General features: G+C 43.1%; 1 protein-coding gene across 3 annotated transcripts in view; it reads right to left on the bottom strand.

Moving 5' to 3' along the window:
* SLC1A2 (solute carrier family 1 member 2) overlaps nucleotides 1-25,045 on the bottom strand; it is a 160,971-nt gene that overhangs the window by 31,351 nt on the left and 104,575 nt on the right. For all 3 annotated transcript variants that reach the window (XR_008312740.1, XM_053282049.1, XM_053282063.1), the window contains exons 4-6: nucleotides 23,742-23,992; nucleotides 11,975-12,137; nucleotides 1,812-1,938 (exon numbers count right to left, since the gene is read on the bottom strand). Coding sequence is in view for 2 of the 3 variants with exons in the window: in XM_053282049.1 (XP_053138024.1) it covers nucleotides 1,812-1,938; nucleotides 11,975-12,137; nucleotides 23,742-23,992 (541 nt within the window). In the remaining variant the exon portion in view is untranslated. The remainder of the gene's footprint in view (nucleotides 1-1,811; nucleotides 1,939-11,974; nucleotides 12,138-23,741; nucleotides 23,993-25,045) is intronic.

The raw sequence follows: 25,045 nt of genomic DNA, 5'->3' as shown, positions 1-25,045 counted from the left end.
GTTGGACAGGGAGAAGATGCCTCTTTCAATCGACATTTGCAGATCACTAAACAGATCAGCTTCCCTTGCTTAGGACAGCAGTGCTTATCAGCACTAGAATTCAGTCTGTCTACCCTCCTGTGCTCCCTATCAGCGTAAAAGAGCTATCCCGAAAGCAGTGCAATCACACTATCACAGCGCTGACAGAATAAAGCAGGCATGGGCAAACTTGGCCCTCCAGCTGTTGCTGAACTACAACTCCCATCATCCCCAGCCACACTTTATTGTTGGTGTGTGTGTGTGTGTGTGTGTGTGTGTGTGTGTGTGTGTGTGTGTGTGTTGGGACATAGTTCAGCAACAGCTGGAGGGCCAAGTTTGCCCATGCCTGCTTTATTCTGTAACTAACTCATAACCCATAATTGCATGATGATGAAGCCCACCAGGTAGTTAGAAAGGATTGCCTGGCTGTCTCAGGTTACTGACTTTCCCATTGCTTGTGCCAAACACCAACCAAGCATTAAAAAGGTGAGCAGGTTAATCAAATATCTGCTTTGTAGCAACCCCAGTACAAGCCTTTCTGTATTCCAGACTGATGATAGCACAATCCATTCCAACCTACATGTGCAGTTCAGAACCCAGACACTAAGTTGAAAGAGACACTTATTCAGACCTCCCACAAAGACTCAAGCAGCAATACAACTTCCCAGGATCTAGCACATAGGCTACTAAAAATATCTAACTGTGAATGAGCAAAGAGAGAGAGAGTGGGAAAAGCATGAATAATGCCCTGTAAGAATCCCTATCCTTTCACCCTATTTTAACTTTTCCCAACATGCCGCTTACTTTTTTTCATTTTGGATATATTTTGATTTGATAAAGAAAATCTGAAATGGGACATAGGGAGACAGCAGGTGAGGGGGTGGGGGTGGGGAGAAGCAGCTTTCTACCTGACCTTTTAATGAACCATCTGAACATCACCCACATGCATTCAATCAATCATTCATTCAAGTGTCTATGGGACTCTCACATTTTCTGTTTTGAACACCATTTTCTCAGGTGCCATGCAGTCTGCTCCCTGGAACATTCACTGAAGATAATCTTTACAAGACAATAACAAAGCATCCTCACCAGATGCCCATTTTTGTTTTATGTTCAGATGGTGCTCACAAGAGTTTTATAAATCACTAGAGCTGCTGGAGGGGATGCATCTTCCTCAGATAAGTCATAAATAATGGGACAGAACGTACCTTAGAAAAGAATCTTTCTCCATAGACAAAATGTTCTCCTATATACAAATGAACAAAGGTCCTAGGCAGAAAACAACTGCCTGCTGCAGCACCCTGACTACTGGCTGCTGGGATTGCAGCAGCTGTGCAAAAGATCTAGTCCTTTTGAGGCCAACCCAATATGATTGAGCAGCAGGAAAGCTTGGGCAGAAGAACAGGTCATAAAGTAAATATACAGAGACAAAAGCAACATCCTCTTCTGATTGGCTCATGAGCTCCTGAAGCTGTGCTGTGGTATAGCAGCTGAAGTGCTAAACTTAGACTAAGGACCCCTGGACTCAATGGGTCAATCCCATAAACCTCCCTTTTCTCTGTCCAGCTTGGCACATAAAATAGTAATGAGGTGAAAATGGGATGTCTCCCATGTACACCACCCTGAGCAATTTAGAGAAGCGGCAATAAACATTTGGAAAATAAATGTGTGAGATAATCACCAAAGATTCAAAATTACAGTAAAATATATAATTAAAGGAACTGTGGGTAAGATACAAAATGTGAGAGGCAAGAGGACTTGGTATATTTCAGATGGTGACTATATTGACTTACCACATGATCATGGTTACCAACTTCATCACAATCTCATTCAGGATATTGAAGAAGTCCACCATCATCTTTGCTTGTTCTCCCATCTTCCCCATTGCAATACCAAAAGCTATGAAGAACCCAATGAGACCTGTTGAAAGAATACCAGAATATTAAGAGTATTGTGGCCCTAGCAAGATGAAAGAACATACATTCCTGCAGCTGTATTAAATCACCCTCATAACCAACTGCATAACACTCCATGACTAAAATGCCCTTTTAATGGTTATTACTCTATTAAAACTTTCACGAAGAAAGTATTGTTTTAGAGCAGGGCTGCACAACTTTGGTCCTCCTGCAGATGTTGGACTGCAACGCCCATCATACCTGACTATTGACCATGGTGGCTGGGAATGATGGGAGCTGACATTCAAAAACTGCTGGAGGGCCAAAGTTGTGTAGTCTTGGTCTACAACTACCATCATTCCTGAGTGAGAGGAGAGGAGAGGAGAGCTGGTCTTGTGGTAGCAAGCATGACTTGTCACCTTAGCTAAGCAAGGTCTGCCCTGGTTGCATGTGAAAGGGAGACTAGAAGTGTGAGCACTGAAAGATATTCCCTTCAGGGGATGGAGCTGCTCTGGGAAGAGCAGAAGGTTTCAAAGTTCCCTCCCTGGCTTCTCCAAGTTAGGGCTGAGAGAGAGTCTTGCCTGCAACCTTGGAGAAGTCATTGCCAGTCTGTGAAGACAATACTGAGCTAGATAGACCAATGGTCTGACTCAGTATATGGCAGCTTCCTATGTTCCTATGACTATTGGCCACTCTGGCTAGAGATGATGGGAGCTGTGGTCCAACAACAGCTGGAGAGCCAGAGTTGTTCAACCCTGTTTTAGAGCATTTCTGAATGCACTTTGACACATATTGGGTTGGATGTGATACATATGGGGCTGAAATTCTGCTCACATAACAGGGCTTTTCCTCCCCCTACTCACCACTGAGGCCCCCTGCATCCTCCCAAAATCTTGAGGGTCATGGGGCCCTTGTAATGGCAAGGGGTTACAGTATGGAAGGGAAATAGGCAGAAATCAGGGGATCTAATTTTTAAAGGCTAAGTGCCTTAGAAGCCAGTCAAATGTCTTTATTGTATTACTAGCTGGAAGCCCATCAAAGATGACCAGTTGAATGGCCTATTGTTGGTTTTGCGTGTCCCCCTTCTCCCTTTCTGGTGATGTTAGCCTCCATCCTCCCTCTCTCTCCTTTTGTCTGTGCTTGGAGAAGTTCTCTCCTCTTCCTCCTCCTGTTCCTCTTCTGCACTTATTTTTCTGATCCTCCACCTTTCCATTCTTCTCTCTTTCCTTCCATCCATCCCCTCTTTACCAGCACTTCTTCCTTCCCAGCATTTTATTTCTCACCCACTGGCTGACAATTTTATGTTTTATGTGGGTTGGTGGTTGGTTTTTTTGTTTGTTTGTTTGTTTGGTTGGTTATTTATTTTTATGTTGTGAGCAGCTGTATTTTTATGTGGTTTGGAGTGACCCACTTTCTCAAGCAGACAGCAGATGTTATGGGTCAACATGAGCATCATGTAAAGGAAAGCAAGTGGAACATGAAATGCTGAATAACAGAACTGTGCTGCCTGCTTGCCTTTCTAGAAGCCTGCCCAGCCCCACCCCGCCAATGAAAACAGCAGCATTTATTCTAAGAGTCGGCAAAGGTAATTAAGCTTCTGAGGTGGTGGTTTTCTGTAGGGAGAAGGCGTGTAAGTCAGGTCTGAATTTTCTAAACTCTCAAATGTCCTAGAAGGTATTGCAACAAACACATGGTACAAGCTGGGGAATTATACGTTAGATTGCAAAGATGCAATGCATAAAATATTGTTACCATGATAGAACAATATCATAAATGTACATATACAGATTAATGGTTATTCATTTACAATTGGAAACTGAAAATTCTTTGACTGGCACTGTTTTCCCCTGACAAAGCATGGGATTTGCCTTTCCACTCATGAATGAACAGAGGATATACAAAAGTGAATGTGCATGTGTGAACTGCCCTGAGGGAATGTGCTTGAGTGAACCACCCTGAGCCATTTTTGGAAGGGTGGTGTATATCAATCAATCAATCAATCAGTCAAATAAATAAAATAAACTGGCTTAATCCGCACAGAGCATTTGCGTGCTAATACTTGATTGTTCCCCTCACCCTCTGCCACAGACCCCCTCACCTCAAGATCTCTCCACCCTCACCTGAGCTGCACTCCTGCTCCTCCTCCTCCATCCATCCCCCTCACCCCGCTTGGTCACTACTCCATCCCTTTACTCCATCACCCTCACCCCCCTTGGTTGTGGCTGCAGAGTTGCTGGCACATATTGGCCAAGCTGCAGCCACCATTTATATAGATTCCTCTCCTCTACAATCAAGAACATCTTCCGACCAGAAACAGTTGCATTCAGACTGACCTTAGCCATCACAGGCTCCTTCTCCCTATCTGCATATGGAATCCCCACTACCCAATTACTATGGTGCTTCTGCTCTCACAGGCTCTTCCTCTCTATCTGCATATGGAATCCCCACTGCCCAATCAGGTGCTTTGCTCATGAACTCTTGCGAGAGCTACCACACACGGGATTAGCCATGGGTGCGCCTTAGAGAATTATATATATAGAAGATAAATACTGTAACTGACTGATGGCAAAAATCAATACTTTTGGATCAAGCACTATGTGGACTGTAAATCAAAGATATTTCAGAACATCTGTGCTTTTATGACCTATTTCATAAACATTCCATAAAGAAAACATGAAACATATCTTTGATTTACAGAAGTCTCTTGCTAGGATTGGTAGTTTGCTATTGCCATCTATGATCCAACAGTTGCAATATGCAGCACACTATCTCAACAAAACTACAGATTAGAACATCAAATGCTGTAGTTCTGAGTATATTTACAACTATTGAAAACACACAACTATTTTTCTGGCAATTGCAAATTCCCGCAAATACAGACCTAATTTAGGGCAATGAGTAATGTGCTTGCTCCCTTAGCAAAACTGCAGTCACTCATGTTTTATGATACAAAACCTTGATTACAAGAAGTGATTTGTCAGGCACAGCAGCACACATGGGCTATTGCTGTGGTGTGTGCTGATGTGAGCCCATGCTCCAGGTATGTGCTTTATATCACAATTTGGCAGAAAGTGTTCCAGTAAGATGATAATAATTCAAAAGGATAAAACATGAGGCTACCACCTCTGCAAAATTCTCAGTCTTCTCATCATTCCTACCCTGTCTTCTTATCTTTACTAAATTCACAGTCTTCTTATCTTTCCTACTCTGTTTCCAGAGAAATGACTGAATGGTACAGGTGACCATCTCCTTGAGGAGTACAAGCCAGCATGGTATAGTGGTTAGAGTGCTGGACTAGGACCGGGGAGACCCGAGTTCAAATCCCCATTCAGCAATGAGACTTCCTTGGTGTCTCTGGGCCAGTCACTTCTCTCTCAGCCTAACCTACTTCACAGGGTTGTTGTAAGGAGAAACTTAAGTATGTAGTACACTGCTCTGGGCTCCTTGAAGGGAGAGCGGGATATAAAATGTAAATAACAACAACAACAACAACTTTCAGTGTCAGTCTAATCTGCCTAGAGTCATACAGGAACAGAACACAATACACTAAGGAGGTCAAGGTAACTGAAGTGGGGTTTGTTTGTGCTTACCAGTGGTACAGAAAATTCATATCCTGCCATATATGTTCCATACAGATTTTTTACATCAGCTCTATGAAATGTATAAACCAAGAACAGCACAGAGCTGACAAGTGCATCCTGATTGGCTCAGATCAATAGTTAATTTGTGTCACAGAATTAAGAGAATGAAAAGCAGCACAGAAATATTCATAACAGCAGCTTATTTAATGTATAGACTTTATAATAACATCTGTAAGAGATTAAAATTTAATGCATTAATATAATTGTTTCTTTAACAATTTATTAATTAATAACAATTATGGTTATGACTATAGACTAGGGGTGTGCACTAAGCAATTTTTGCAATTCAATTTGAGCTTGAATCGGATCGAGTTGATTCGTCAAATGTAGCCAGCTTAATAGGCAGCCTTATTGAATCAACCTCGAATATCTCAAATTTATTCAAGTGATTCAAGCACCATTTTGAGGCCTGTTTTTCTGGGGGGGCTGGTCTACCCAGCAACCCCAATTGGTAGACCAGCTTTCCCCAGAAAAATTGCACTCGAATCATCCAAATCATTTTGGTTCAAATCAGACTTGATTATCCCAAATTGGGCCCTCTATTTTGAGGGTGATTCAATTTTCGGTTCTTTGTTAAGATCAAATGTAGTAGAAACCCTGAATCACCCCCAATTTGACCTGAATCAATTCAAGGTCAAATCGAATTGAACATCTCTACTATAGACACAAACCCAAAAGAAGCACGGCTTGTACCAATTCATGGAATTTTTAACATTCTCTCTCTTAATTGTTCTTTGGATCCTTACCTAACCTGGCTGATTTAATCTTGCAGGGTGCTTAACTGGGCTGCCCTAGTTGATATTAGGGATGTGCACAGAACCGGTTCAGAGGCCCTTTATGGGCGGGTGGTTCCACAGGTTTGAAGGTGCAGGGGGGTGCATCTTTAAGGGCAGGGGAGGGTGCACTTACCCTCCCTCTGCTTCCACTCCCTCCAGCTCTCCATTTTTCTAAAGTCTATCAGGACCGCGGCATACCTCCCTGCTGCCTCATTGCCCCCTTTGCCAGAAGTAACTGGAAGTATCCAACACAACGTGTGTGTGCCCATGCCTGGCATGTGGAGGCGCGTTGGGTACTTCCAGTTACTTCCGGTAAAGGGGGCAACGGGGTGGCAAGGAGTGCTGTGCACCCTCCTCCACCCTTAAAGATGCACCCCCGCCCGGTTCCATGTACATCCCTAGTTGATATCATGAATACCTCACTGAGGGAGGCAAGGATGCCACCTTGTTTGAAGGAGGCAGTGGTTAGACCCCTTCTTAAGAAACCCACTCTGGATCCCCTGGTGATAGATAATTATAGGCCAGTCTCCAACCTCCCATGGTTGGGTAAGATAATTGAGAGGGTGGTGGCTGACCAGCTACAAGCAGTCTTGGAGGAACCTGATGATCTAGACCCATTTCAAACTGGCTTTAGGGAGGACTATGGGGTTGAGGTGGCCTTGGTCGGCCTGAAAGATGACCTTTGCCAGCGAATTGACAGAGGGAATGTGACTCTGCTGGTGCTTTTGGATATCTCATGGCTTTCAATACCAATAATCATGGTATCCTTCTGAATTGCCTGAGGGAATTGGGGATAGGAGGCACTATTTTACAGTGGTCCTGTTCCTATGTCTCAGGTCAATGGTGGTGTATGGCAACATTTGCATTTCACAACAGGAGCTACTATATGGAGTGCCCCAGGGCTTCGTTCTGTTACTAATGATTTTTAACATCTATATGAAACCTACAAGAAACTTCACCTACTTGGTTGAGGTCATCAGGGGATTTGCTGCTGGGTGTTATCAATATGCTGATGATACCCAAATCGATTTTTCCGTGTCATCAATATCAAGAAATGGCATTAGCCCCTTAAATACCCGCCTACAGGCTGTAATGGCATTACATGTAATGAAGGATAATAAACTGAACCTGAATCCAAGCAAGCTGGAGGTGCTCATTTTTGGGTGTCACAATCCACAAGACAGGATAGAACTTCCTGTTCTGGATGAGGTTACACGTCCCCAGAAAAAAAACCAGGTTCATAGGTTGTAAATGCTCTTGGACCTGGGTCTCACCCTGATGCCTTAGGTTGAGGCTGTGGTCAGGAACACTTTTTACCGTCTGCGATTAATTTGACAACTCCGCCTGTTCCTTGAGGAGAATGGCGTGAAAACAGCAGTACACCAGCTAGTAACCTCCAGGTTGAATGACTGGTTGAATTAGATGTGCTCTATGTAGGGCTGTCTTTGTACATAGTTCAGAAACTTCAGTTAGTTCAAAATGCAGCTGCCAGATTGGTCCCTGGGATATCCAGGAGAGACTATCTATCTATCTATCTATCTATCTATCTATCTATCTATCATATTTTTATGCCACCTGATATGTACATGTCTAGGTGGTATACAAAATTTAAAATAATATACAAAAGTAAAAACAGATTAAAATTCTACAAAACACAATAAAAACAATCTCATTAAATAAGTTATTAAAACAAATAATTAAAATTATTATTATTTTATTATTATTATTTTTACATTTATATCCCGCTCTTCCTCCAAGGAGCCCAGAGCAGTGTACTACATACTGGAGTTTCTCCTCACAACAACCCTGTGAAGTAGGTTAGTCAGAGAGAAGCGACTGGACCAGAGTCACCCAGCTAGTAGCATGGCTGAATGGGGATTTGAACTCAGGTCTCCCCAGTCCTAGTCCAGCATTCTAACCACTACACCACGCTGGCTTTCATTAATTAATGAAATTAATTAATTAAATAACTGAAATTAATTAAATTAATTCCAGTTAAAAGCCTGTGAGAACAGGTGAGTCTTGAGGGTCTTCCTGAAAACAAACAGAGAAGGAGATGCTCTTATTTCAACAGGAAGCATATTCCAAAGCCCCGTGGCAGCCTCAGAGAAAGCCTGGTCCCAAGTCACCACCAAATGAGTCGGCAGCAACAGTATCCAGACCTCTCCAGAAGATCATATTTGGCAGCAGGGTTCATGACAAAGAATCCTTATTAAATACCCAGGCACCATGCCATTAAGGGATTTATAGGAAATAACCAGCACTTGGTATTTCATTCAGAAATGTCTCAGCAGCCAGTGCAGTCCCTTAAAATTGGTGTTATGTGGTCCCTTTGAGTTGTCCCAGAGACCAATCTGGCTGCCACATTCTGTACCAATTGTAGTTTTGAGACTATGTAAAAGGGCAGCCCCATGTAGAGTGCATTACAGTAGTCAAGCCTGGAGGTTACCAACATATGTACTATTGTTTTAAGGTAATTTGTCTCCAGAAATGGATGTAGCTGACGTATCAGCCAAAGCTGATAAAAAGTTGAGGCCACTGCCTCAACCTGAGAAACCAGAAGAGTTTTGGATCCAGGAACACTCCAAGCTATATACTAAGCTGCTTGGGGCGGTGAGGCCTACCACCTGTTCTCTGGATCCTTGCCTGACTTGGCTGCTTCTATCTAGCAGGGAGATTGTTGGAGATGGCCTAGTTAATATCATAAATGCATCACTGAGGGAGGGTAGGGTGCCCCCTTGTTTGAAGGAGGGATTGATTAGACCACTCCTAAAGAAGCCTTCTTTGGATCCCTTAGTGATGGACAGTTACAGGCCAATCTCCAATCTCCCTTGGTTGGGCAAGGTGATTGAGAGGGTGGTGGCCAACCAGCTCCAGGCAGTCTTGGAGGAAACTGATTATCTAGATCCATTTCAAACTGGCTTTAGGGCTGGCTATGGGGTTGAGACAGCCTTGGTCGGCCTGATGGATGACCTTTACCGGGGAATTGACAGAGGGAGTGTGACTCTGCTGGTTCTTCTGGATCTCTCGGCGGCGTTCGATACCATTGACCATGGTATCCTTTTGGATCGCCTCGGGGAGTTGGGGATAGGGGGCACTGCTCTGCAGTGGTTCTGCTTCTATCTCTCAGGTAGATTCCAGATGGTGGAGCTTGGTGACAGTTGCTCCTCAAAATGGTAGCTGTTATATGGAGTCCCCCAGGGCTCCATTCTGTAAACAGGGTATGGGAGCAGGGTGGGGGGCAACTTGGGCATGTTGTTGCAAAATTATAAATTCTTATAAAATGTTTAAAAACATTTTTTTAAAAACAAAAAAGCCCCAATGCTTTTTAATATCTACATGAAACCACTGGGTGAGGTCGTCAGGAGATCTGGTGCTGGGTGCTCTCAGTATGCTGATGACACCCAAATCTACTTCTCCTTTTCATCTTCAGGAAATGGCACTCATTCTCTAAATGCCTGCCTACAGGCCGTAATGGGCTGGATGAGGGAGAACAAATTGAAGCGGAATCCAAGCAAGACGGAGGTGCTCATTGTGGGGAGTCAGAATCTGAGGGATGAGTTAGATCTCCCTGTGCTGGATGGGGTTACACTCCCCCAGAAGGAGCAGGTGCGCAGCTTGGGAGTACTCCTGGACCCAGGCCTCACCCTGGTATCTCAGGTGGAGGCCATGGCCAGGAGTGCTTTCTATCAGCTTCGGCTGATTCGACAACTGCGTCCATTCCTCGGAGAGGATGACCTCAAAACAGTGGTGCATCAGCTGGTAAACTCCTGGCTTGACTACTGCAATGCACTCTACGTGGGGCTGCCTTTGTACGTAGTCCGGAAACTTCAGTTAGTTCAGAATGCAGCAGCCAGATTGGTCTCTGGGGCAACCCGGAGAGACCATATTATGCCTGTTTTGAAACAGCTACACTGGCTGCCGATATGTTTCCGGGCAAAATACAAAGTGCTGGTTATTACCTTTAAAGCCCTGAACGGCTTAGGTCCGAGTTATCTAAGAGAGCACCTTCTTTTACATGATCCCCACCGCACGTTAAGGTCATCTGAGGAGGTCCATCTCCAGTTGCCACCATTTCGTCTGATAGCGAAGCCTTCTCTATAGCTGCTCCTGGGCTATGGAATGCACTCCCGGCAGAAATTCGTAATTTGAGATCATTGCTGTCCTTCAAGAGAGCCCTTAAAATGTACTTATTTGGCCTGGCCTTCCAGAGTTTTAAATGATTAATTGTTTTAAACTGTTGCCCTGATTTTCAGGGCTTCTGGCTGTTTTATTGGTTTTATTGTGTTTTAATAGTTTGGTTTTAATTGTTAATTTGTTTTAATTGTTTTTATCATGTTGTGAACTGCCCTGAGCCATTTTGGAAGGGCGGTATATAAATCTGATAAATAAATAATAATAAATATACCTGATCTTTGAGGGTGGGGTGTAAGCCCATTCTAAAAAGGCAGATCTAAACCATCTCTCAGGTCCCAGCCCCCCAGAGTCAGTTCCTCCATCTTATTCGAATTTAACTTCAGTTTGTTATCCCTCAAATTGCCTCCAGGCAGGTGTTTAAGGAAGATATGCCATTTCCTGATAAGGCTGACATGTTCTTAATACTTGTTCTTCAAACATTATTGCACTGGCTATTGATACATTTCTGGGCAAAGTACATAGTTCTGATAGTTACCTTTAAAGCCCTGAAGGGATTAGGTCCAGATTACTTGAGAGAGCGCCTTTCTCTACAAGATCCCCACCACTCATTAAGGTCCTCAGGAGGGGAACTTTGGGTGCCACCAGTTCATCTGGTGGCGACCTAGGATTGGACCTTACCACTTGTCTCCCCTAGGTTGTGGAATGTGCTCCCCATGGATATAAGAGGGTCATCTTCCTTGGAGGCCTTCTGGAGAGTCTTAAAGACCCATCTTTTCAGCCTGGCTTTTAATATCTAGGTTTAATTTCAATTTTAATGAGCTTTAATCTAGTTTAATTTTTATATAGTTTTATTATGTGTTTTTTATTTTAATATAAACTGCCCTAAGGCACTTTAGGAAGGGTGATATATAAATGTATTGATTGATTGATTGATTGATTGAATAAAACAAACAAACAACATCCATACTGCATCACAAATTTCTTTTAAAGGTCTCAAAAGCAACTTCATCTTCCCAAGCATCATGGGGATCTGCTGTTTGAGAAAACAAGGCCTATAACCTTCTTGGGATCATAGAACTAGATTTGTGGTTCTTGGGATCCTGGCCATAAAAGGATTAAATAATAATTTACAACTGAATTAGCCTTGTACTTATCCTTAGTCACTCTATGCATGCATGCCCAAACAGAATTATTTTTGTCCACACATTTGCCAACAGTATTTAGATAATATTTTAATAATATGGGGGGTGGGGAATGTGTTTATAGACGTTGGTGCTCTTTTGATTTTTCTGTTTTCCACTTCCCCAATAGGGAGAAGGTGAATGTTTGAACTTTTCATGGCATGATGTTCACAGAAGAGAACTTTTGAGAACTTTTCTGGAAGTACACCAACATATTTCCATTTTTAGCAATGCAAACAAAAGACTTGCTTGATTTTTCTTTAAATTAACCTAACTAGCACCTCTGCAGATATCATGGAGACAGCAATATCAAAACTCTGCCATACCTAAGACATTCATTCCATCTTTAAACTCAAGACCTTTCTTAATGACCAGCTGGGGTTCTGGAGTCACTTCTGTTTCATTCATCATGGCAAAGATGGAATCTGTAACATTGGCTGGTTCTTCAATCTCCTGAGGTACAAGTACTTTCTTGGTGACTGTTTGAATCTAAAAGAATTGAAATGAAGATTGTAAATGAAGTTAGAACTTGGTCTATGGCATAAAATAGTATTTTTCAAACTCAGAGCTTACTCCCTTTTTCTAAACTCATTCTGCCCTCTGGATCTCCCACTCTGCATTCCAAGTCAGCACCAGAGTGCTGAGGTTCTGGTTCATGCACCTTGCTGCTCTGTGCAAAGATCTGTGGGTTGAAGCACTAATCCAGCACTAGATTTTAAAAAGGAAATAGAACAAGACATCGTAGTTCCATCCTAAAACCACACTTAGGGAAACATCGCTAGAAGAAAACAAGAGATCTTCCCAAATCACTTTGAGATTATTAGGCAGCAAAGCTAAGTGCAGAGCAGTCACAAATCCAATATAAATTAACTTGGTTTTTCTGCTAAATGGCATTCAACCAACCAAATGTCTTAGTCGGTAAGAAGAGAAAAGTTCCACCTGCTTTGAGATCATATTAATCTCTTGAAGTTTGTGCCCCTCCTTCCAGGTGTGCTGTCTTCCCCAAGGGGTACACCTCACAATCTGAGAACCTCTGACATGAGGAAATTAAATGGCAGATGCTAACAAGCTTTTCATAACCAGTACACACTACTTTAATGATAAAATGTAACATCTTACATAAGCTGTTCTTAATTAACTTCCCAACTGTACACAGTACATGCCCAACCACAGAGCTTGGCTTACTTTATCAATGGATATGAACAGTGGGGATTTTTACTTGGCAGGAGAAGAATGAGTGTACCTAAAACTGTGATAAGTTTCAAAAACATATATCAAAATGTTCAATGATACTTTGAAAATGTATCTCACATATTTAAATATACTAGTACATTCAGGAGCTTGTCTGTGTCAGGGTTGATAATAGACGACATATAGCATTTCAGAGTAGTGTGAAAGATCTAGCTAGTGATGGAACCCAGTAAGAATGTCTAAATGTATTGCTTTTATGCTTGTGTTTTAAATTTTTAATCAGATTTATTTTATATTTTTAGCTTAATATTTTGTGTCTTTTTTACAATCTTGTTTTTAAATTTTGCTGTAAACTGCCTTGGGATTGTTTGAATGAAAGGCGGTATATAAATTTAACAATCAATCCATCAATCAATCAATCCAGTGGAAATTCTAAACTCCACTTCCAAAGTGTATTGTTGTGTCCTGCTTAATATGCAATGAATACACCACAGCGTTACAGTCAGCAGTATATAAAGATAATTTAATTTGCTAAGACTTCCTAAAGCTCTCTCTGTAGTACTTGTAGGGGGTTCCATTTCTCACCTACTACCACGGGTAATGGAACTGTGAGTAATGGGGCATTAGGGCTATGGGGAAAGAGGGCTTAGGTTCCAGTATGGAGGGGAAATTTTTTAAGCCCCCAGACACTCCCAACATGACCCAGAACCTACCAGCTCTGTGGGTCCCCCATGTGCCCAGGAAAGCCCCCAAAGGATGAATGCCCCCCCAAACCATGAAAAATTGTGCAGAAAAGTCTTCCCCCCCACAAGAAATGAGCCACAAAATGGCTCCTCCTGCGATCCTCCAAACAAAATGGTAGCCAGAAGTGACCTCCACGGTCACTTCTGGCCCTCTAGGAACCACAGATACGTGGGGTTTAACCCATTAGTATCTGTGGATATTGGAAATGGGTATCTATAAGACACCCTGCGGATATGCAGAAACCTGAATAGTGGTTTGGCAAATAACAAGGCTCTCCTGTATAACTGAAATCACACAGATTTCTATTCATTAAGAAGATGAGAACATGCAACATTAATTACTAAGGATACAAAGTCAAATCTGTTCCTTCTGCTTGGCATCACCGATGCATCATGAATGATGGAAGGTACAATGCAGGAAAAACAACTTCCATTTTAGAACCTCCCAATATTCAGTGCTGGACCTTTAAAAACTTTTGTTTGTACACCATGTAAACATGTGATTTTTGAAGTGCAGTAAGCAAAAGCAGTCAAACAATGACAGAAAAAAAGTCAGAAGCTCTAAAGCAAGCCAACATTCCTGCATATTTTTATCTGGCTTGATTATTATTTAGGGAATTTTGGCATCTTTTGAGGACTATGAAAGGTCCTGAGAAAATTAGAATTGAGTGCAACTGAGTGCTGCTGTCTCTACTGAAAACAAAGCAAAGTTGTGGAGCTTTGGCAACCTTGGTGAGACCAAGCCTGTAATGACTAATGATCGTAAGGCAGAATGTACTTTCATAACCAAATCACATCATAAAAAGTGTGTAGCTGCAGATGCATCCAACTAGTTCAGAATGTGCTGGGATTACTGGAAGCTTTTAAGCCCTCAACCTAACAATTCACATCCACAGTCAGTCCTGCCAGTCACTGTGACACTGCAGGCATTCATATGGTTTTATCATACATTATATTGCCTCTTTGTTGATAGTTGCAATTCTATATTAACACTTTTACAACACTGATTAGTGAGAGTTTGATGGGAGAATAGTTCACATACAGGGTTATGTGGAGATTCTGGGAAGCAACAAAGATCTCCCAAAACTTCCACTTAAGAGTTGACCACAACCAACTGGACAGACCAACCTTTCTCTTCCCAGTTTGAAAACCTACCCCTGACTTTATTTTAGGACAGTAGTAGGGCTGCCACTTTTTGTTGTTATATCGGAATGAAACATTCAGAAACTGAAATTCAGTTTACTGCATTGTGCCAGAGAAGATGCACCTGCTGAATTTCTGCCTTCCATGTAGTGCTTGAAGAGCTGGTGGCTTGGGGGAGGTAAAGTAAAAATAAAGTAAAGTTGTGCCCTCGAATCGGTGTCAACTCCTGGTGACCACAGAGCCATGTGGTTTTCTTTGGTAGAATACAGGAGGATTTTACCATTGCCTCCTCCCGCTGCCAGTCTGTGAAGACAATACTGTCTTCAGATCAAGGGTCTGACTCAGTATATGGCAGCTTCCTATGTTCCTATGATGCCTTTCAGCACCTTCCTACATTGCTGCTGCCCGATATAGGTGTTTCCCATATTGTGGGAAACATACCAGCAGGGATTCAAACCAGCAACCTCTTGCTCACTAGGCAAGTCATTTCCCCACTGCACCAATAGGTGGCTTCTGGGGGAGGTAGCAACCTCTAAATCGAAACAAAGCCATTTGAAAAGCATTTCATTCTCTTCAAGCTGCCACAGATTTCCCTGTTTGCAAATTAAGATAACCTATACTTTTGGAGCTGCGAAACAGTTCAGATACATGATCTTGTAAGCAGGCCTAGCAAGACTTTAGGTTTCAGTTAGCTCTTAAGTAACTCTAATTTAGAGCCTTAATTATATTTGCCTGTATATTAAGCAGGAAAGCATAGATTAGACTTAAACATAGTAGCATGTTTAAATCCACTACTCATATTGTGATACTTTAAGACTGAAGCATCTTAAATATTTTTGTTTGTAGAATGCTTTTGGTATACAATTCAAGTAAATATGCTTATAAAGCCAACCCTTCTTGTTTTTATTTTACCTCTAGTCTTGGAGCAAAATGAGCAGACATGTCAAGACTATGTGAAGGAGCCAATATCCCACAATTCTGGGTTTTCTAAGTTTGACCAATATCCCTAACTGTAGATGATGTAGTATTATTCTTGGATTTTGCTAAAGCTGTCACTCTCCGAATGTGAGCCCTTTGGGGACAGGGAGCCATCTAATTTATTTTTCTATGTAAGCCCCTTTGAGAATTTTGGTTGAAGAGAAGTATATAAATATTCATAGTAGTAGAGCTTCAGGGAATCCTTTCCAGATTGTTAAGGCCTGCTGCAAAGGATTTTTGGAAGTGTTATAACAAGACCTACTGTAGCTCACCATCCCTTGGTGAATGGGAAATGCAGGAAATGCATGATTTTTTTTTCTGAGCAAGGAACCCAGGTAAGCTTCCAAGAAACTACATTGTTCTTCCCAAAAACCATTGGGGCTATTCTCACGACCAACAAAAATCAGGCTAGCCTCTGCTAGCCCGATTTCTGTTGGTCATCAGAACCACCGGGCTCGCAGCCGAGCCTGGTGGTTCTGGAGCGGCTAACCCGCTTCTGTAGCCCACCCCTTAGCCCGGGTTTGCGGAGCGCTCATGAGTAGACCCCCAGCCAGGAGGCATAAAAGCAGCCTCCCGGCTTGTGGGTCTCCCCAGCCCCCACAGGCTCCGTCTCAGGGCCGGCCATCGTGTGGGCGGCCGATCTGGATGCCCAGGGCTCCCTCCCCGCTCGTGAGTGGGGAGAGCGGGCTTAGCCTGCTCTTCCCGCTCACTTCCCAAAACCAGGTCTCACGGATCATGAGACCCGGTCCATTGTGTTAAATTAAGGATATTTTATAGGCTATAGGGAGGTTCTACACATGACCAGTGAGAAGAGTTTAACTGGGCGCTTCAGAGAGAGCGGGCTTAGCCCACTCTCTCCGCAGACGAGCAGGAAGTTCACCCTGGGTGAATGAACAGGGAGTTCACCCTGGGTGGCCAAACTGGCCACTCACTCACATGGTTACTGGCTCTGTCATGGAGCCGGTAAGGGCGGTGGGGATCAGGGATCGCCCAGCCCCCGGAAGTCCCAGAATGCCCCATGTGAGGGCTTGTTGGAGCCTCACAGTCTGGGGTCTCCTCGTGAGTCATCTCAGTGTGCAGCTGCGCCGTGGCAACTCATGATTGCCAAAACAGGGTTACTGGAGCGCTTGCTTCGCTAACCTCTTTTAAGGTGGGGGGATTAAGCAGGCTAGCTGCCGGGAGCTGCGTGGCTCCTGGTGGTTCTCACGACCGCTCGAAAGCAGACTAGTCTCCCTTAGCCCCCTTTCGAGTGGTTGTGTGAATAGCCTCAGGGTGTATCTAAGGGCTATCTTATGCCACTAGTTTCTTTACTAGAGAAAACTCACAGAAAACCTTTTGTTTTGTAATGGCACTATTACACAAATGAAAGTGTAAAAACCTTTGTAAATTAGAACTTAACATTTGTCTAGTCTGACAAATGGGTATGCATCTTACATATAAAACATAGAAGCTACAAAAGAGAGATAGTTGAGCAAGTTGCCTATGAGAAGGTATCTACTATAAATGATTATTTCATTTCTGAAATTTCACTGTGAGGTCAAGAAGCAACTTTGAGCAGTTGAAGTGCACTTCAAGCCGGGTCCGCTAGGTTAAGGGGAGAATTGTGCCAGAAGACTGAATCTGCTCAGATGAAACAAGAGGCACTATTCCAATTCTAAGTTGGGGCAACGAATCCAGATGCACTCATAAAAAATGATCACACATTGTTGGAAAAAGAGGGGAGGGGAGATTCTCACCCCCTCAATCCTCAATTAATTTTAAGAATTTTTAAATTGCTGTTTTTAACAGTTAGTTTTGTTATTTTTTTAAAAAAAATTCTGCTTATTTTTGTGAACCTCCTAGAGCCTTTGGAGTCAGGCAGTATATAAATAAAATAAAATAAAATAAAAGACACCCCTGCATCAAATGCAAGACTACAAAAAAAGCTCATATATGTTAAGAAGCATCAATGAGAATGCTGCAAAACTGTAACGTTACTGAAATGAACTGTTTGCCAAGAGACATAAATATTATAACCACCAGGAGAATTATAAAAGAAGTGAGAATGAGTGAGTAGCTTTATTCTGATTAAGCCCATTTATCCCTCCCGTCAGCTTTCTTCCAGTGAAGGAGTGGGTTTACACATCCTGTTGAATACAATTAACTGGAAGGAGAGAGAACAGTCTAGTGTTTAACACACACTGTTCTCATTTTTGGAACACATTGTCTACCCATGTGACTCCACTTCTGAATATACTGTGAACAAACTTGCCCTTTTAAAACCACTCAAATGTGCTCAGAATTCTAAGTGTGCTAACTTGGATGTAAGTCCCACTGAAACCAGTGAATATTACTTCCTAGTATGTATAGTTACTTACTATCAGGCAGTAAGTGTGTTTGGTTAAAAGGTGTGTGAAAGAAATACAACTAGCTTAGTTCTGTGGCAGTTTACATTTGCCTCTCTATGTGGTCCCACCCTGACTCTATTCCCCACCCACGCTCTACAGCCTAAAGCCACAACAGATAACATACGGTTTTAAATCCTTCCAATGATGCAGTTTAGGGATATTTAAGAAAGTGTTTGGCAATGGAGCCTCTCTGGTTCATTTAAAAAATATTAGACTGTGTAAATGTCAAATAACTGAGCTTCAGGAAAAAGCAGCTTACATATATCTTCTGACAACTAGAGTGGGAAGCAAGTACAATGTGAAGACATTTGACACGTCCCTTAAAAAGACATGTTCATGCACTTTTCTGCTGAAAGATAACTACAGCCTGAAGTGTTTATCCATTGAATAAGGGAAGAACAGGCATAACAGAGATTTTTCCTTCCCTCCCCACCTCTCATCCAATGATATGTCTCTGTCCTAACTATGTGGATACGCCCACCAAAGGCTGTTCTTGGCATTTTTCTTTTAGACAGCCAGATGATTTGCCTTGTGCAACAGTGGTCATAATGACATTGCTTGCATGCATATCCTCCAACATCAACAACCAATGTTCTAGGTTTTAGTGTAAACATCATAATCTAGCCCAAGCCCTGAGAATGGGCAGGCTAAATGGGTTAACAATAAATGTATTTGTGGGAATGAAGTATAGAGAATTATCCAGTCAAAGTTAAATATTGTGAGCCTAAGTTAGTACAGTTAGAATCAAGCTGAATTTTATTTCAGTTTTTTGTCAAAATTTGTGTGTTTTTTTTTAAAAGGCTGTATGCTGTCTTTTACCTATTACAATGCACACTTTTACCCCCACCCCACCCAATAACATTCAGAATCCAGCTGGGAAGGCCCACTGAGTAGCTAGACAGACTAATAGGGGAGGCCAAAGGCCTAGTCTTCCATCAGAGTCAAAGGGCAGACCTGTTCTCTATGGCAGGCCAATTGCCCAAGTACATCAGGAAGGCCTGAACTACCCATTGGAGCCAATGTTCTCTGAGATGGACCTCCAAAGCTCTAGATGGGTACAAATTTGACTAGCTTACCCAAAAGGAGTTCCAGGGGCCCATATACTGTTTCACATTCTTCCCAGTCCCCAATGGGCTCAGTGTGCCCATGGAGATTTCTGGTGACAGGATTTTCAGGACTCTCAAAGAACCACCAATAAACTCCTGAGCTTCCTGGCTGTCCCCACCTGGCCAGGAGAGCCCCGCCCAGGTCCAGTGAGTGCAATGATTCCAGATCTCTTTGAGAAGTTGTGAGCAGTACCCTCACCCGACCAGCAGTTGGGGAAAAGAGGGGTGGGGTGGGCCTGGTGGTGGGAAGCCCCATGTACCGGGACCTGGGAACCCTTGAATAGTCCCTTGCACCTGGCGCTATGCCTTGTGGTTGGGAAAGGGGTGAGGACAGCTTGGTTCTTCTCTCCCCACTAGGGAAAGAGGAAAGCTGGGGTGGTCTTGCACTCAGAGATGGTGGATGCTCTGCTGTGTTGCCTGTTCAAGACAAGTCCTCTGCTGCCACAATGGGCAGGGCCCTCCATGGGCTGGCTTCTGGGCCAGTGCTTAGGTGGAGTGGACTCCTCATGTGCTGTCCAGAGCGAGCAACTTCAGAGGGGATCTTTCCTTGACCCATGCAGAGAAGGCCACCCACAACCTGATAGTTAGGACTGACAGTGCCGGGGCACTCCTGCCTGGCGGCAAGTGTGGTGTGGGGCAGCACTTCCACAGTGTCCAGACTCCCCATTCTGCTACCATGGATGAATCCTTTTCCAGGTTCTGTTCCTTCTGCCCTGCCTGGGGTGGAAGGCTTTGTTTGATCCACTGTCTAGCGGCCTTCACGTCCTTTTGTGGCTGTCCCCCCTTTCTTAGGGCCTGCCTGCTGACTCAGCAGCACAGCTACCTTGTTTGATCCTGCCAATAGCTTATGCTTGTCTCAAAGATTAAGCATACACTCCTAAGTATTACAGTGAATCTGTGAATAGCTCATTAAATCAGTTATAATTTCCTTGATCATTCCACCTGTTATTTGGATAAGAACATAGAAAGCTGCCTTATACCAAGGCAGACCATTGGTCCATCTAGTTCAGTATTATCTATATATAATGGCAGCAACTACTACAAGGTTGCAGGTAGGAGTCTCTCTTCCCTATCTTGGAGATGCCAGGGAGGGAACTTGGAACCTTCTGCATGCAAGTGCTCTTCACAGAATGGCCCCATCCCCTAACGGAAATATCTTACAGTGCTCACACAGGTAGTCTCCCATTCAAAAGCAAACCAGGGCAAACCCCTGCTTAGCAAAGGGGACAATTCATGCTTGCTACATTCTAGATATAATACATGCCAACAAGCTCTGACCTCTGGGGATCCATGCATTTATCAGACCAAAATCAGCTCAGGCTCACCTGGCCACTTCAATGACTTTAGATAACCTAGGGCTGATTGCACACCACTGTGGTGGTGACAAAACTGCATCATCCATATAAAGCAAAATTGTCAAATGTTTGTTTGCTAACTTTGGTGGATGATTAGCCAAATTATTTAAATGAGAAGCCATGGAGTTAATGTAAAAGTTAAATAATAAGTGTGCCAAAATTCACCCTTGTTTGACACCTCTTCAAGTTGGGATTTCTTTAGTGAGATGACCCCAAACATGATAGTGTACTTTCAAAGAAGAATTTCCATAAAGTTTATTTATCAGGAGTAATAACCATTTATTGATGGAATTGCTCTAAAATATGGACCACAGTTTTCCTCTAGAGATCAAATCAAACATGAATCTGAAATCAATTAAGGCAGCATATAGTGCAGTACTAGATTTATGAGTATACTTTTCTACCAGATGCTGCAAGATATGCATTTGATCTAAGGGAGAGTAACCTGCTCGAAAACCAGCTTGTTCTTCTGCTGAAATATTTTCTAACTTAATCCAATCCATTAATTTTTGTTGAAGTGTTTTGTGTACAGCTTACTGATAACACTTAAAAGACTAATGGGGAGGTAATTGCCAGATACATCCCTTTCCCCCTTCTGGGGGGAGCCTTAGAAACAGCTACCACATTCAAAGAAGGCAGCAGGTGCACAAATTACTCACTCCTGACCCAGGGAGGTAGTGACGAAAAATAATAATACAGGATTCTTTTGAGACCCTGTAATTGGAATGAGTACACATTAAATCATTTAACGAAGATCCACTGAAGGACAGGTCTGGTGCCAGCAGCTGGATTTTGGGATCAAGCTGATTGTCCACCATGAGGCAAGCAACTGCCAGTCCCAGCCCCTGCCTCTTGGCATTCCCCTGATGCTCGTGACTACAATTCCCTCTAATAGGGATTCCCAGATGTTGTTCACTATAACTCCCAGTATCCCCAGCTGCAGTGGCCTTTGGCTGGGGATTATGGAAGTTGTGGTCAACAAGATCTGGGAATCCCTGTTTGAGGGAACACTGCTCTTAACTGAGTGACCTGGGGGTTGTGAAGTGATTACTTGAAAACATTAGGGTGTTCAAAGCAGGCCGGTCACTGGAATACTCTTGCTAAGAATAATGAAATAGGACTCTGGTTCTATTTTGTTGGTTTCCGGAACTGAGGCCATGATTAAGCGGGATGGCTGGGGGCATTTGTATTGTGCCACTAGAGGTGAAATTCTTGAATTGGTGCAAGATGAACCAGAGCGAAAGCATTTGCCAAGAATATTTTCATTAATCAAGAACAAAAGTAGCAGGTTCGAAGACAATCATATAATGCCACAGTTCCAACCATAAACGAAGCCAACTAGTAATCCAGTGGCATTATTCCCTTTTCGGCCTTCTCTGCTTGGAACAGCAGCCATTTGGGAGGCTGCGCTCCTGTGTGACTGGCCGGCAGGGCCCATAGAGAGAGCTGGTGGGGGGAGGGTGAACCTTCATGAAGCCCCCCCCCCCCCCGCTGTCTCCAGGAACTCCCCCAAGGAGCAGGAAGGTTAAAAAAAAAAGTACTTTTAAAAAATGTCCCTGAACTCGCTGCACCAAATCAAGCCAGGGGGGTTCGAGAGGGAGGGGCTGGACAAAACTGGCCCGGTCGGGTTCAAGTCCGGTCCAGACTTGAACCGAACCGGGCCAGCCAGTTCCATGCACATCCCTAGATATACCAGGTCACCAGCCAAGACTATTCACCAGCCAGGACTATATCCGAGTCTGGGAAAGATTGATCTTTTGTGGGCAGGAGAGGCAAAGTCCAGCCGGGAGGGCAAGTCAAGCTGCCCAGCAGCCTAAGATGATGGCAGAAGCGGAAGGGTGGGCAGGAACCAAGAGGATCTACCCTCAGCTGCTGCAGCAACTGCTGCTACTACTACTACGGATATTTATATACCGCTCTTCAACAAAATTCTCAAAGCGGTTTACATAGAAAAATAAATAATACATAAATAGCTGCTTAATGCAGAATGCAGTCAGCGTTCAATCAAAGCACCATAGCACTGAGTGCGTATTATGCGTGAGGAAGTATTAAAATCCGTAAAACACAGTATATATATCCTGCTTTATAATTCTGAAGAAACAAAAGCAGCTAACAGTGACAGAATACAATGACCTATCTACCATAAGTGTAAAAAGAAAATGGGGCTGTTCTCATGAGCAATACTACTCAGGCTTGGGCAGCCCTACCCGGTTAGGGCTGCTTGTGTGAAGTGCCGGGATCGAGGCCAATCCCGGTGCTGCCTCCCCGGGTAGCCTTGGAATTTCACCCAATGCTTTACATGGATAAACCTAGAGTGCCCTACTCACGGGGGAATCCCTCGCCACATGGTGCATTGTGGGATATCTGAAGGCTGGGACATCTTTTCCCAGCCTCCAGAATGCTGCGTGGCTCACAGTGGTGCCAGTTGTGTGTGTGCATGAGCTACAATCAGTGCTGGATCATTTGAGGGATGGGAGGTGCTCTTCCGCCTCCCCCCCCCACCCCTGCCGCTCTCCCTCCTCGCCCAGCAAAAGGTCATGTGAACGAATTTAATAACCAGAATGTTTTTTAAAAGCAGCAAAACAGAAAAGACAAAAATATGAGTGGAAATATCCCGCCCCCAAGCCAAACCATATACTAAGAAAACCCGCAAACATATCAATAAAGGGGGCATTGCCCACTGAGAGAATATCTTTCATGAAATATCTAAGCAATTGGCATGGAAATTGAAAGTTATTTGTGTGCTTTTTGATCCAAGTCCTGGACCCTGCTTTTTAAGGCTCTAAACAGACGAAAGCTTGAGAGAGCAGCACTGAAAAATTGAGATACTTTTCATCAATAAAGAAGGTAAAAATTAAAGTACAAAGGATGTTTATATTGGACCACCAAAACTAAAATTAATGCCAAAAGATTCAGTTTCCTCATTTTGCCCATTTCCTCACTTTGAGGTGAGACATAACTGGCTACATATAAAATAGATTGAGCAATTCAGAAAATATTAAACCTAGAAGAAGCATGGCTCTTTGAAATCATGAGAGTTCCCACCCATTTTATTTTTAAACTATAGAATCCCAGAGCAGTATCAACAAGATCTATTTACAACTACAAATCTAAGCTGAATTTTAAAAAAATTAATTATCTAATGTTTTTCACAGAGAGAATAAGTGGAAGATTGAACCCTATTATTTACCTGCTGGAAGCATGCTTGTACAAGGTTTTCAGGGAACAAGTTTCGTATAAGATCCAAGAAAGCATCCAGACTGGACACTTCATCATTCTTCTTTCCTTCTCCCAGCTGCTTCTTGAGCTTTGGATTGCCAGGATGGATGGCTAAGACCAGAATAACTCCCAATACAGCAGCAATGATAGTCGTGGACATATAGTAGACCATAGCTCTTGTACCTAGTCGACCACTAGCCTTAGCATCCAAACCAGACAGTCCTGTATTTTAAAAAACAACAAACCCATCAACTACACAGTTAGTTATCAACCCTGCAGAACCTTCAAAGAGTTGTAATGCTTTGTTTTTAATAAATATTTCCCTTGTTGTTGGGTATTGTGCAACATCCAAACTAACACTGCCCTCACATTAGAATGTTTAAGATGCCCAATGGATTTGTTTTCTAATCTCCCCTTCCCCTTTCTGTCTTAATGTCTCCCAAAAATATTCTCGGAGGGCTGGGGATATACATATTTCAAACCAGAGTGAAGAAACAATAGTGTATAAGTACAAAAATTCATTAGTGTCTGGATGATACAACAGATCATTCAAGTATAAGAGATCTTCTTTTGGAGGAGAGCATGTTCTAATAATATTATATGTTCCAGGTCAAAACTGTCAAGCCTCAGCAGGAATCTGCTCTCAGTTGCTGCCTAAGGGGTAGTCAAAAGAGAAAATGTTGGGAACCAAGTGAGTGAATTAGGTTCGGAGGGGCCAGAGACAGGAGTATGGTCAGGGCCAGACTGAGGGTTGATTTAGAAAGAAAGAGCCCAAGGAAGAGTGGTGAGGAAAAGAGAAGGTAATAAGAGTCTGCTGTGACTACTCCTACCAAAGGGCCTGGTGGGCCTGGCCTGGCCTGTAGAGGCAGCTGACAGTGTTCAGGATGCTCTTGACCCAAACAGTTCAGATTTCAGGGCTTGCCAAGAACCAAGGGCACTAGTAGGACATAAAGTATGGGAGAGTGGCTACAGGAGGAGGCCCTGTTTTGAGACACTGCCTTTTGGGATCTTACAAAAACAGGCTATTTCTGCAAATGGTATTTTTCATATGTTTGTGGTTTTCAATGAATCATTCACAAAATGAGTTTGACTCCAAGAAATCCTTGCTAGAACCCAGAAGAAATTAAGGTACTAGTTAAGGTCCTAATCCAGCCCAATTCTTTCAAGTAAGCAAACATAAATAACAACCTTTAAGGCTGCTTTAATCTTGATGACAGACCTGTGACCATCACATAATCTCAGCTGTAACAGTGTAATGATACCACAGTTCCGTGC

This window comes from Hemicordylus capensis, chromosome 1 (genome assembly GCF_027244095.1).
Source record: "Hemicordylus capensis ecotype Gifberg chromosome 1, rHemCap1.1.pri, whole genome shotgun sequence".
NCBI lineage: Eukaryota > Metazoa > Chordata > Lepidosauria > Squamata > Cordylidae > Hemicordylus > Hemicordylus capensis.
Note: the sequence above shows the minus strand (reverse complement) of the source record. Positions and strands in the feature narration are given on the sequence as shown.